This window comes from Erinaceus europaeus, chromosome 2 (genome assembly GCF_950295315.1).
Source record: "Erinaceus europaeus chromosome 2, mEriEur2.1, whole genome shotgun sequence".
NCBI classification, from domain to species: Eukaryota; Metazoa; Chordata; class Mammalia; order Eulipotyphla; family Erinaceidae; genus Erinaceus; species Erinaceus europaeus.
Window position 1 is genome coordinate 155,862,863 of NC_080163.1, and position 13,253 is coordinate 155,876,115.

The 13,253-nt window shown below is 38.6% G+C and overlaps 1 protein-coding gene across 1 annotated transcript in view; it reads right to left on the reverse strand.

Moving 5' to 3' along the window:
• FTO (FTO alpha-ketoglutarate dependent dioxygenase) overlaps positions 1 to 12,646 on the reverse strand; it is a 403,968-nt gene extending 391,322 nt beyond the window's left edge. The window contains exons 1-2 of the mRNA XM_060172141.1: positions 12,617 to 12,646; positions 11,905 to 11,982 (exon numbers count right to left, since the gene is read on the reverse strand). Coding sequence (XP_060028124.1) covers positions 11,905 to 11,982; positions 12,617 to 12,646 — 108 coding nt within the window. The remainder of the gene's footprint in view (positions 1 to 11,904; positions 11,983 to 12,616) is intronic.
• Between the last annotated feature and the right edge of the window lie 607 nt (positions 12,647 to 13,253).

The following is a 13,253-nucleotide window of genomic DNA, read 5'->3' on the forward strand; positions in this document are numbered from 1 at the left end:
TAGGTATGAGGTCTCAAGTTCAATCCCCAGCATCATGTGTACTGGAATGATGTTCTGCTTTTCTCTGTCCCCATCGCTCATGAATGGATACATAAATCTTTTTTGAAAAAGTAAATACTAAGTGAAAAAACATATTTCTTATAAATAAAATTTTAAAAAATAACCATAAAAAAAGAAAAAACATATTTGCAATCAATATGCAGACATGGGGTTCATGTTCTTTATAAAGACCCTGGAAATTTAACTATAGGCACATATATAACTATATACAAACAGATCAACATAAAAATCATGTAAATTATGTGAAGACTTGGATTAATATAATTTGTGGTAAATTAAACTTTAGTTCTGCCTGTCCAATATGCAAAAAAGTGCTGAAATTGTAATATGCATTGTAGGTGAGAGGGAAAAAAACCAAATATTCCAATAGACCACAGTAAGGATCACAAATTATGACAGCCTTGCTGAAGGCCAACTGGACACAATTTATAAGAATTTAAATATGCTTCTTTTTACTGCATTATTCTACTTCTAAAATTTATTATATGGAATTAGAGAAATGTTCACAAATCACAAGAATAATCATACTACTATCTATAACAATTATAACTGAAAAAACCAGGCCCCAGGAAATAGCTGTGCTGAGAGATAGCTCACCCAGTAGACAGCACACTTGACTATACAGAAATCCCAGGGCTGAGCCTCCAGCTGCCACATGGAAACACCATGCGAAGGGGAAGTTTCATGAGGAGTGAAGCTGTGCTGTGCTGTGCTGCCTCTCCTACTCATTATGGTACTTGTTTATGCCTCTCTGTTTCTCATGCTCTAAATGGAAAAAGCAAATGATTCAGCCAGGAATAGTAGAATCATACAGGTTGGAAATCCCAGTAAGACTTTGCAAAACAAAACAAAACAAAAATGAAAATGAAAATGAAAACCACCACCAGGATGTCCAATGGGAATATAACAGTAACCGAGTTTAAAATAATTTTTATATTGTTTCATAGAAGAGGAAAAAAAACAATCACCAACTGCTATTCTGCGAGAAATTAGTAACAAGACATTTAACGAGCAAATGTTAATTTACTTTTTAAATTTTATTTTCTATTTATGATTAATAGTAGGTTACAAGAATGTAAAATTTCAGTGTAAAGTACCACCAAAGTAGGGAGTCAGGCAGTAACACAGCGGGTTAAGCGCACGTGGCGCAAAGCGCAATGACCTGCGTAAGGATCCCAGTTTGAGCCCCCGGTTCCCCACCTGCAGGGGTCACTTCACAAGGTCTGCAGGTGTCTATCTTTCTCTCTCCTTCTCTGTCTTACCCTCCTCTTTCCATTTCTCTCTGTCCTATCCAACAACTACAACAATAAAACAAGGGAAACAAAAGGGAATAAATAAATAAATAAATTTTTAAAAGAATTTTATAAAAAAAAAAAAAAGTATCACCAGAGCTCTGTACTTCCACCTTCGCACTTCCCAAAGAAAATTACTATAGTACTCACAAGTCTCAGAAACTATTTGCTTCAGGTATTTTGTTGTTTGTTTGTTTTGTTTTCTCCAAGTTTATGTGTATCAGATCTAACAAATGTTAATTTCATAAAAATTTAAAAAATTGTAAATAAAAAAACAATTTGGACAAAAATAAGGCAAAAGTTTTATGGCAATTACCTCTGGACAGTGAACCAGACCATTTAATAATTTTTAAAGACTTCAACAGGGGATCAGGTCGTAGCACATCGGATTAAGTGCCCATGGTGCAAAGCACATGGACCACCTGCAGGAGGGTCTATTCACAAGCAGTAAAGCAGGTCTACAGGTGTCCTTCTCTCGCCCTGTCTTCCCCTCCTCTCTCGATTTCTCTCTGTCCTATCCAAAAGTAACAACAACAATGATAAACAACAAGGACAACAAAAATGGAAAAAAAAAAAAAAAGGCATCCAGGAGCAGTGGATTCGTAGTGTAGGCACCAAGCCCCAGCAATAACCCTGGAGGCAAATAAAATAAATAAAATAAAATAAAATAAAATAAAAAGACTCCAACAGGAGTAGACATGTAGCTTCCTGGGCCAGTGGGGGGTGGGAGTGGGTGGGAGGGATGGGTCAGTCTTTTGGTGGTGGGAATGGTGTTTATGTACACTCCTAGCAAAATGTAGACATATAAATCAGTAGTGAATTAATATGAGAGGGGGAAAATCAATTGTATGTCTCAAAGTTTTTCAAAACACAAACTGAATTTGATATGCGGACTCTCTCAAAAGCCTAGACCAAGTAGATTAGAAGCATCCAATAGCACAGCTATATACAAGATACTGGATACTGTACAGCAAACCATAACAAAAGGACTTTTCAAAGTTAACCCAATTACCAAATAATGTGATGATAACATTAACTATCGATTGTCTTTTTGAACCCTAAGACAGCAGGAACCTCACATCTCCACTATAGAGCCCCTACTTCCCCCAGTCCTGGAACCCTTGGATAGGGCCCACTTTCCCGTATGGGTCTCCCAATCCAAACCAAATAATATTGCATCCGCTGATCACAACCTAACCAAAGCAACGATTGCCACCTCAACATGCTTCACCTCAGACTGTGTCCAGAGACTTCACGTGTGGAATGACAACCCTTCAGCTTCATTACTCGGGTGAGACCTTTCCTTTAATAGTACACTCTAATTTCATCTCAGGTGGTTCACTTTCTAACAAAGTCCCAAACCCTAGATATACACCAGTTTCTGTGAGAGAGAGCTTATGTTCACACGTATCCATAAACTACTGCAAAATATATACCTGAAAGCAGAAGTACACTAGAGTTTGCAGTGAGTACCTCCCTAACACTTCCTCTCCACTATTCCAAGCTTTGGGTCCATGATTGCTCAACAATTTGTTTGGCTTCGTATGTTAACTCTCTTTTCAATCACCAGGTTCCAGATGCCATCAGGATTCTGGCCAGGCTTCCCTGGATTGAAGACCCCACCAATGTGTCCTGGAGCTCAGCTTCCCCAGAGACACACCCTAGTGGGGAAAGAGAGAAGCAGACTGGGACCGACCAGTCAACGCCCATGTTCAGCGGGGAAGCAATTACAGAAGCCAGACCTTCTACCTTCTGCAACCCTCAATGACCCTGGGTCCATGCTCCCAGAGGGATAGAAAATGGGAAAGCTATCAGGGGAGGGGGTGGGATATGGAGATTGGGTGGTGGGAATTGTGTGGAGTTGTACCCCTCCTACCCTATGGTTTTGTTAATTAATCCTTTCTTAAATAAAAAAAAAATTTTAAAAAAGACACCAACATAGTTTTTAAATTTTCCAAAGTAAATGTAGTATTATTAAATCAAAGAAACAATGTTGTATCTAAAAATTCTTAGTTTTCACAACATTTCTTATGTCAAGATATTCTTTTTCATGATACTGAATTTTCAATATTTTTTAATCAAAAATATTCATGGTACTATTTTTTTTTTACCAATTCTTTTAAATAATTATTTATGACAGAGAAGATGAGAGAGACAGGACAGAGCACTATATTGATACATAGTAGGGCCTGGGATTGAACCTGGGGTCTCTAGCATACAAGTCCTATGTCCTAAAATTACAGTATTTTCTGTCTTGTTTGTTTACCACTGAGGCTCATAGTCTACTGGATAAATCAACACCTCCCTGTACCAATTAATTTTTCTTTCTTCCTTTTTTGATAGAGGCAGAGAAAAATTCAGGTGGGGGTGAGACAAAGACACACCTGCAACACTGACCTATGGCTTGTGAAGTTTGCCCCTGCACAGTGCACCACCACCCTGCTCTGCTTGTCCTCTTTTAATACTATTTAAATATAATTTGAAATGTTGTTCAATGCTCTAGGAAATTTTGATCCTAGCACACTAAATATATATTATAATACCTGGGTAGATTTGCTAATATATATATATATATATATATATATATATATATATAGAGAGAGAGAGAGAGAGAGAGAGAGAATTCCCAAATCTAAATGCCCTTTCTTATCATTTACAAAGCAATTAGATCAGTGACTAATACATACAAGTACCATGCAGGGCATATTAAATTTTTCTTTAAAAAGAACAGCAAGTAACTCTGGAAAAGAAAAGAACCTTACCTAATTTAATATTAATTCATCCTGTCAAACAAATAAGTTCACTCTCCATTTTCAACAGGTACATGTAGAACATCAGATATCACACAGTAATTTGGAACAGCTGTTGGCCTATTTTCAAATATGTTAGATTATTTTCATCTAATCCCATTAAACTTTTTCCAGAGAGTGCACAGTCATGCAATTATATTAATAGTTGTCTAATCACATAATATATTTCTGGAGATTTACTAAAGATTCTATAACAGAATGATGATTAAATAGTTTAATAAGCATATGGAAAGGTATTTTAGAGATAAATTATCAACATGCAAAGCCTTTATCAACAGCTGAAAGATGTGGAATGTCAGGTTCTCTGGAGAACAAGCTTTATATTCTGACTATTTAAGCCAATATATAAAAATTCTACATCTCCCTTTCCTATCGAGGATAAGTCTGGAAAAAATTTTCAACATACAGAGAAGTCACACAAGTTATATGTGTAAGATACGAATTTATAGGAGGGTTTCTGAAATGAAGCCTAGTGGAACTCAACTTTTTTGGCACAGGAAAATAAATTGTAAATCTTTAAGAAAATTAGGCAATGTCTTCATCTAAAAGTGCAGGGTATTCTGATTTCATGGAAGCGTATTTCTAATCTGGTTGGTAAGAGATTTTTGCTAATAATGCTTTATATTTTGCACACCACATAGTTTTCATTGTAAAATGCTTCTAACTTGGCAGCCATTCCAAAACAAATGGGCCTTGAGCTCAAGTAGCCCAGCTTGTTACTGCATCATGCTGACCACTTTCCCAAAGACTCTCTTCGAAAAGTCATTGCTTAGACCTTGCTATAGCTTTCACATGAAATCATGCTAGCATGTGGTTTCTACAAGGTGACACAAAGATGTTTGTTCTCCCATTTAATAGTTCCCTTTTTGTTTATTTAAGTTATTTAAAGGTTGGCAAAAAATATCTCATTAGGCAGTGTACTCTTTGCCATGTGCACAACCCAGGTTTAAGCTCAACCCCCACCACACTGAAGGGAAGTTCAGTCTTCTGCCTCTCTGTCTTGCTCTTTCCATCTGAGACGAAAATGAAGAGAACAAGACAAAACAAACTGCAAAAGCTACAAAACAATATAGAATTCTTGCTACATAATAGTATATAAAGTGCTACAAAAGCAATTAAAAAAACGAGTATGTGTCCTGTTTTATAGCATCTCACTGTGTCACAATATAGTTGCAGATATAAACCAGTAGTTAGAGAAACCACAATAGAACTAAGAATGGGAGTAAATAAGAGAGTCTGGAAAATACTCTCATTTATTGAATATATGCTTATTAAGCCTAGACTACTTGCTAAGCACTAGATGCTTTGAATAAAGAAGAGAAGAAAACTTTTTTTAATATAGATTTTTTTGACATTTTATGTTGTTTATTTATTTTTGATAGAGACAGAGAGAAACCAAGAGGGAAGGGGAGATACAGAAGGAGAGAAAAAGAGAGACACCTGCAGACCTGCTTCACCATTTGTGAACCTTACCCCATACAGGCAGGGTAGATTTTTAAAATTTCTTTATTGGGGGGTTAGTGGTTTACAGTTGACAGTAAAATACAATAGCTTGTACATGCATAACACTTCTCAGTTTTCCACATAACAATTTAACCCCGACTAGGTCCTCCTCTGCCATCATGCTCATTATAGAAGAAAACTTCTATAATGTCTTTGGGAGCTCAGACTTAACGGTACAGCATATAAATATATAGCAGACAGAACTCATATAAAGCGTTTCACCTATCTATTTAGTATTCACTTACTCAGAACTTGTTTTTCCATTAATAAAAGATATAACATCTATGGTGAATGCTATGGGAACAAAATAAAACCATAGTTAGACTAGGGAGTGTTAAAGGTGGCTGTTGCTACTTGACAAAGGATAATCAGATAATACCTTTCTGATAAAATGGTATCTGAGAAGAATGTAAGAAATGAGGGTACAAGCCCTACAGATGCCTGGGGTCAAGGATAGATCCAGGCCAAGGGAACATTACCAGAAAAAGCATTAGGGCAGGAGTGTGCTTGGTTTACACTAGGAGGAACAAGGCCAGGGTGGAAGAGGAAGGTTTGGGAGAAAGCCGAGAATTAGGTGATAGAAGTAGTCAGGAACCAGATCTTGCTGTGTTTGCTTGGTCATCTATGGCACTAGGCCTTGACTCTGAACAAAATGGGAAGTTATCAAAGGTCCTTGAGCAAGAAAGGGCTTTGAGTTCAGTTCTATTTCTAAAAGGGCCCTACAGGAGCTATATTAATAGATTGGAGGGACAAGCAAGAGAAAGTTAGGAGGCCATTGTGGTCACTAAAGAAAGAAGAAATGAATGATAGAATTGCTGGTATAAGTAGTAAAGAAAGTAAGAAGTGGTCAGATTTTTAATATGTTCTGAAAGCAAATCGATGTGAGATTTCTTGGCATCCAGACCCAGGCATTAGCATTGTACAAAGACAAGGGAGTTTGAGAGGGTATAGCAGAGGCAGGATGTAACAAAAGAAAAAAACACCTGCATGGTAATTTAAGGTTGGACAGTGTGTTATGCAATGAATACAGACTAGGCCAGGGAGGTAGACTGGATCAAACAGGCAATGATCTTGTAGGCTATGCCAAGGAGTTTGAGGCAAAGGAGAAGCAGCAAAACTTATAAATCAAGGAATGATAAGTCAGACATATTTATAGAAACACAATTCTAAGGGACAGACAATAGGTAGGACAGGAAGAACATCAACTAGGATAATGTTAAAACTGCTGGTGGAAGATAACAAACCAGGGCCAGACTGAGGTAGTGTCTGGAAAAAGAGGAGGAAGATAGAGGAAGGGAGAGGGAGTAGGAGGGAATCAGAAGGAGGAAGACGAGGAACCAGGTGTGAGACTCTAAAGAGAGAAAACTCACAAGGCCTGATTACTCAACAAGAAATGGAAACAATGGGCAGAAGCTGAGGACCCCAAGGTTTCTAATGTGAATAAGGGGAGCTGTGGTTGGGGTTGGGGTGCCAGTATAGAAAAGAAACAGCAGGGCTCCTGTTAAGTGAATTCTTTCTCAAACAGAAGTCATATCCTTTCACACTTGTGCTACAAATCCTCTCATGTCTGCTCACCTGACTAAAAGTCACAGCTGACTTTTTTTTTCAATTTATATTTAGTTACTGGATAGAGACAGTCATAAATTGAGAGGCCAAGGGGAGATAGGGAGAGAGACAGAGAGACACCTGCAGACTTGCTTCCTCACTCATGAAGCTTCCCCCCTGCAGCTGAGAACTGGGGGCTCAAACCCAAGTCCTTGTGCATTGTAACATGTGCACTCAACCTGGTGCACCACCACCCAGCCCCACAGCTGACATTTGCATCCTTGACAAAAGGCTCCTATATAATTGGGTTTACTTATTTTATTTTGTATCTTCTTTTTTATTTGATAAAACAGAGATTGAAAGGATAGAGGGAAATAGAGAAGGAAAGAGGGATATAGATACCTGAAGACTTGCTTCATCCTTTATGAAGTGAGGAACCTTGCAGATGGGGAGAAGGGGCTCAAACCCTTGTTCCTGTGCATGGTAAGGTGTGCACTTATCCGTGATGTTTCCTATATCCACAATATTCTTCTCATGAGTAGGTTTGTTTCTAATACCTGGTCTTAGCTCAAATGTTACTACAAGAAGGTTATCTATAGCCTCTCTATGTGCAGCCCTCTGTCTGTACTAATGTCTCCTATTCCTGTTACCAGTTTCACTTCTAACCACATTCTGAGGTTTATTTCTCAGTTATATATATATATATTCCCTTTTGTTGCATAGTTGTTTTATTGTTGTAGTTATTGTTGTTGTAGTTATGCTTGATGATGGAGAAAGGAGGGGGAGACAGACAGGGAGAGAAAGACACCTGCAGACCTGCTTCACCGCCTGAAAGCGACTCCCCTGCAGGTGGGGAGCCAGGGGCTCAAACCGGGATCCTTAAGCCGGTCCTTGCACTTTGCGCCACCTGCGCTTAACCCTTTGCGCTACCGCCCGACTCCCTATTTCTCAGTTCTTTTTTTTTGTCGTTGTTGCCCTTGTTGTTGTAGCCTCATTGTGGTTATTATTATTGCCATTGCTGATGTTGTTAGTTGTTGGATAGGACAGAGAGAAATGGAGAGAGGAGGAGAAGACAGAGAGGGGGAGAGAAAGATAGACACCTGCAGACCTGCTTCACCGCCTGTGAAGCAACTCCCCTGCAAGTGGGGAGCCGGGGCTCGAACCAGGATCCTTATGCCGGTCCCTGCGCTCTGCGCCACAAGCGCTTAACCCACTGCGCCACCGCCTGACCCCCATTTCTCAGTTCTAATTGTTTATTTCTAGCCCCCTCCCACCCAGACCCACAGGAAATAAAGTCAACAAGGGCAGGAATCTTTCATGAGTTCTCACTTCTTCATGTCTTAATGCCTAAGACATCTGAAGCACAGTGGGATAGCTAAATACACTTGTTTAAAAAAGGAAGGATTGTGGTAAGGTCAAAATGAGCTAATATGTGTCAAATACTAAAAACTGTACTAGAACTACCTAGCACATAGCATGCCTACAATGACAGAAAGCAAAGAGGAAATACCTCAATATTTAGTATTTACCTTAGTATTTACTCAGCAGTAGTGAAGACGGAACTACAGGGGCATATTCCGTAAAGGTGAATATCATTCCTGTCTCTGTGAGACAGTTTGTTTTATGACTATGTAATCCTCCAGCTCTTTCTACACTACTGCTTCTCAGTGTCCTTCCGCTTTGAGTTTTTTGTTGTTGCTTTACATCTCTGTGGTCAGACTTCTTCTTCTTCTAGCGTTTGCCTGTGGTCAGACTGAAACTGAAAAACTTCTTTGAAAGTGTTTTTGGGATTTGAGCGTAAATGTGAAGTGTACAGTATGGCAGGACGAGCATGGGTCTTGAAAGGAAGATAGACATATGCTTCAACTCCAGCTCCGCTGCTCAGATTAGTGACTTATTACTATCTGCTGACATCCAAAAACAGAGATGATGAACCTTCTTCAAGTACCTCGGGCCTGAAGAAGAGGAGCTGCTGAATATGTTTTTGTGGACTGAATGAATGAGACTGTTGTGAGGACTAAATGTAAGAGCCTTCATAAAACATTGAACACAATCTCTGGCATACAGAAAGAGTCAATAAACAGACCCACTATGGAAGCTACATAAAGTCTTGCTTTTATGACGGGCAGCTGGAATGGCATTCCTGTGGTGAGGGTCTGGTTAAGGAACCCGGTGTCAAGTCTAAACTTTCTATTTTTTCACATCATTAAAAAAAAAAAAAGTATTTACACTTCATCTTTTAAGAGAATAGATTTACTTTACTCAGGTTTTGTTGAAGCACGAAGCCTTATGGTAAAGTGCACTTAAAATGATTAGATAACAGTATCAGGTTTGTTGTGAGACTCAGAAAGATAAAAGAGAAGTCTTGATAGTTGTTCTGTTTGCATTTGAATTTCCTTTTATCCCCCAGTGTGTATACCTGTTTCAGGGCACTGTGGACTGATAACCTTTTGGGTTTAAGGCTCCGTGTATTACTCGCACAATACAAAAGCTGAAATGGCTCAGCAGTTGTTTTATAACAATGTGTGTGACCAGTTACCAGAAAAGGCTTACATCTATAAAAATACTAGTAAAGATTCAAAAAGTGATTACACTTTCTAGGGTTAGCTGTTTTAAAGGTACTTTTGTAAATTTTTTTGTTCCCCTGATCACAAAAGAACGTATGTTCATTTAAGATAATTTGGAGAGCCAGGAAAGTTCAAAGGAGGAAAAGACTATCACCTTGGGACATAGTTCTATTCAAGTCTTTTTATTTATTTATTTACTTATTTATTTGCCTCCAGGGTTATTATTGTTGTTATTGCTGTCACTGTTGTTGGATAGGACTGAGAGAGGAGGGGAAAACAGAGAGGAGAGAGAAAGACAGGCACCTGCAGACCTGCTTCACTGCTTGTGAAACGACCACCCTGCAGGTGGGGAGCCTGAAGCTCAAACCGGGATCCCTATGCCGGTCCTTGTGCATCACGCCATGTGCACTTACCCAGTTGCGCTACCGCCTGGCCCCCCATTCAAGTCTTGATAAAGTTTCCAGATGCCACCTCTCTGGGGAAGTGTGTACATGTACCAAAAAAAAAAAAAAATCGAAGTCACATCATATGAATTGAAGTAGGCTATGTGCCAATTCTGTAGAAGATTATACATGAGCTACTACTAATGACAGCACAGAAATTCATCAAAGAAAGGAGAAGGTATGTCAGCTGTGCATGTAGCCAGAAGAGCCAAAATATGAAACTGCAAAGCTATTCTAAGATACTAGCAAAATTTCAGCACAGGTAAATAAACCAGGAAGAAGAAGCTGGAAAAGTAACGGCCAGATAATGAGTAGCCACTCTGAGATATGAAGTAAAGGGTTAACATGCTCAGACTTAGGTCTTGGTGAGAAAATATACTGCAATTCTAAACACTAAGGAAGGGGGTAAAGAATAAAACCAGAACAACTCATTAAAAGGATGACCAGGAAAAGATTTTGAGGTCCTAGTGAGAATGGCATTGAGGGGGGGATGTCCTAGAAATAATAGTGAAGTAGAAATCAAGTGGCCTGGATTCTAGATGGGCAAACTCCCCCCTCTCCTCTCTCTCTCTCTCTCTTTCTGTCCCTCTATCTCTCTCTCTCTCTCTCCCTCTCTCTCTCTCTCTCACACACACACTTTCTTCTGCAGCTATTATCTATTATACACAAGCACGTGCTAGGATCTGAAGAAACAAAGCTGGCATGACTTAATTTTTATAATTGAAAAACTTAAATTCTAACAAGGAAATGGGTGAAAATGTATTATCTTTGCGTGTCCACCATGTCTTTCTCTTCCTTCTTTAGGAACAAGGCTCCAATGTTTCTTTGAGAAAACTACCCTTTTCTGATCATAGTTTATGTCCTTTGGGTGGGGACGATCATACTCTAAGAGTGGGTACAGGTACTAGGCTAGCCAAAAGAAGCATCTCTCTTCCCTCGACACAACTGACTCAAGGATGGATGCCAGGCCAAGGAGATCTACTCTGGAGGGTGAAGGCAAAAGGGATCTGATAGAATCGGGAAAAATGAAATCACTGTCTTCTAGAGACCACATACCCATTGAGCTGTCAGCATAAAGTCACAAAGAAGAAAGTTAGCTTTTCAAGCTGAAAAAACAGTGATTGGAAAACATCTCCTAGACGCTTAAGTCAATGAATTTCCTGTTTTTCCAGAAGAGTTTATTTGGATTTTTGTCACTTGTAATTGAACTAATTCAGGAAAAACGCCAAGGAATCCTATGACCCCAATACCAAATAAAAGGTATTTTTTGTAAGATACAAGTTGCACGGAGGAAAGTACAATCAACTATGCTTTAGGAAAGGTGTACTAAACAAACTTCCATAAAAGGAAGTGATATCTAAGTAAAGTTGTAAAGAATTAGCCATCTAGCAACAAAATAAATGGAAAGGGATAATCTGTGAAGAAAAAGCAGAAATAGCAGAGGCAAGAAAGTAGGAAAGAGTGTGGAATGTTTAGGGACAGAAAACAGTCCACTATGCTAAAGCACTAAGTTCACAGCAGAGTACAGGTTGTGAAGAAACTGACATGTCCTGTGGTTAGTGATAAGTCAATGAATTCTCAAATAAAACCATTTTACCTCTCATTCAGCCTCTCTGGAGCAGTTGTTCTACAGTCAAAATTAAGTAAATCAAAACCCATTGATAAAAATATTAAAATGTCTTACCTGATGATAGAATTCATCATCTCTGGGAGTCAGATAAGGAAGCCATGTGTCTTCAAGCTCTTCAAGAAGCCTCAGCTTCTATTTGAAAAAAATAATGATCATAAACAACTGAATAAAAAGAGACCCAAAATATAAGGCAACCCTTTAGTTGACAGATAATTAAAAAATAACCGATTTGCATATATACATTTTTATTTAAATCAATCCAATGCCAATTATTAAATATATTAACTACATTTAATGTATATATAGTATAAAGCATAAATTTAAAAGCAATGATTTTGTTTACTTTCACACTTCACAAACCAGTTTTTTTTACTTACTCCTCATCTATATCTTTAATATCTGGGTCAGATTTTTCTCCACTTAAGTCACCTTTTAAAGCATCCATAAAATTTTTCAGAACAAATCTTTCTTTTTAATTTTTTTAAATATTTTATTTTACTATTGGATAGAGACAGAAATTGAGAAAGAGTAGGAAATAGAATGGGAGAGAGAAAAAACACCCGCAGCACTGCTTTACTGCTTGTGAAGCTTCCCCTCTGCAGGTGGAGACCAGGGGCTTGAATTTTGGTACTTGTGCATAGTAACATGTGCTTAACCAGGTACAGCACTGTCTGGCCCCCAGAACAAATCTTTCTATCTACATAGTATGCTTGAGATATAGCAGTTTTTAAACCCTTATATAATACCAAACTAAGCTACAAGTAACCATATGCATAACATCAGGATATTTTTTCATCCTATAAGTATTTGATATAAATATCCATACAGGATTTTATTTATTATTTATTTATTTATGTATGTATTTTTACCAGAGCACTGTTCAGCTCTGGCTTATGGTGATGCAGACCAGTGAACCTGAGACTTTGGAGCCTCAGGCTTGACAATCTCTTTGCATAATCATTAGGACACAACTTTTTTTTTTTGTTTGTTTGTTTTTATTTTTTTATCTTTTATTTATAAAAAGGAAACATTGACAAAACCATAGGATAAGAGGGGTATAGCTTCACACAATTCCCACCAGACCTCCGTATACCAACCCCTCCCCTGATAGCTTTCCTACTGTTCAACCCTCTGGGAGTATGGACCCAAGATCATTGTGGGGTGCAGAAGGTTGAAGGTCTGGCTTCTGTAATTGCTTCCCCGATGAACATGGGCATTGACAGGTCGATCCATACTCCCAGCCTGTCTCTCTCTTTCCCTAGTGGGAAAGGGCTCTGGGGAAGCAGAGCTCCAAGGCACATTGGTGGGGTTGTCTGTCCAGGGAAGTCTGGTCACATCCTGTTAGCATCTGGAACCTGGTGGCTGAAAAGGAAGTTAATATACAAAGCCAAACAAACTGTTGG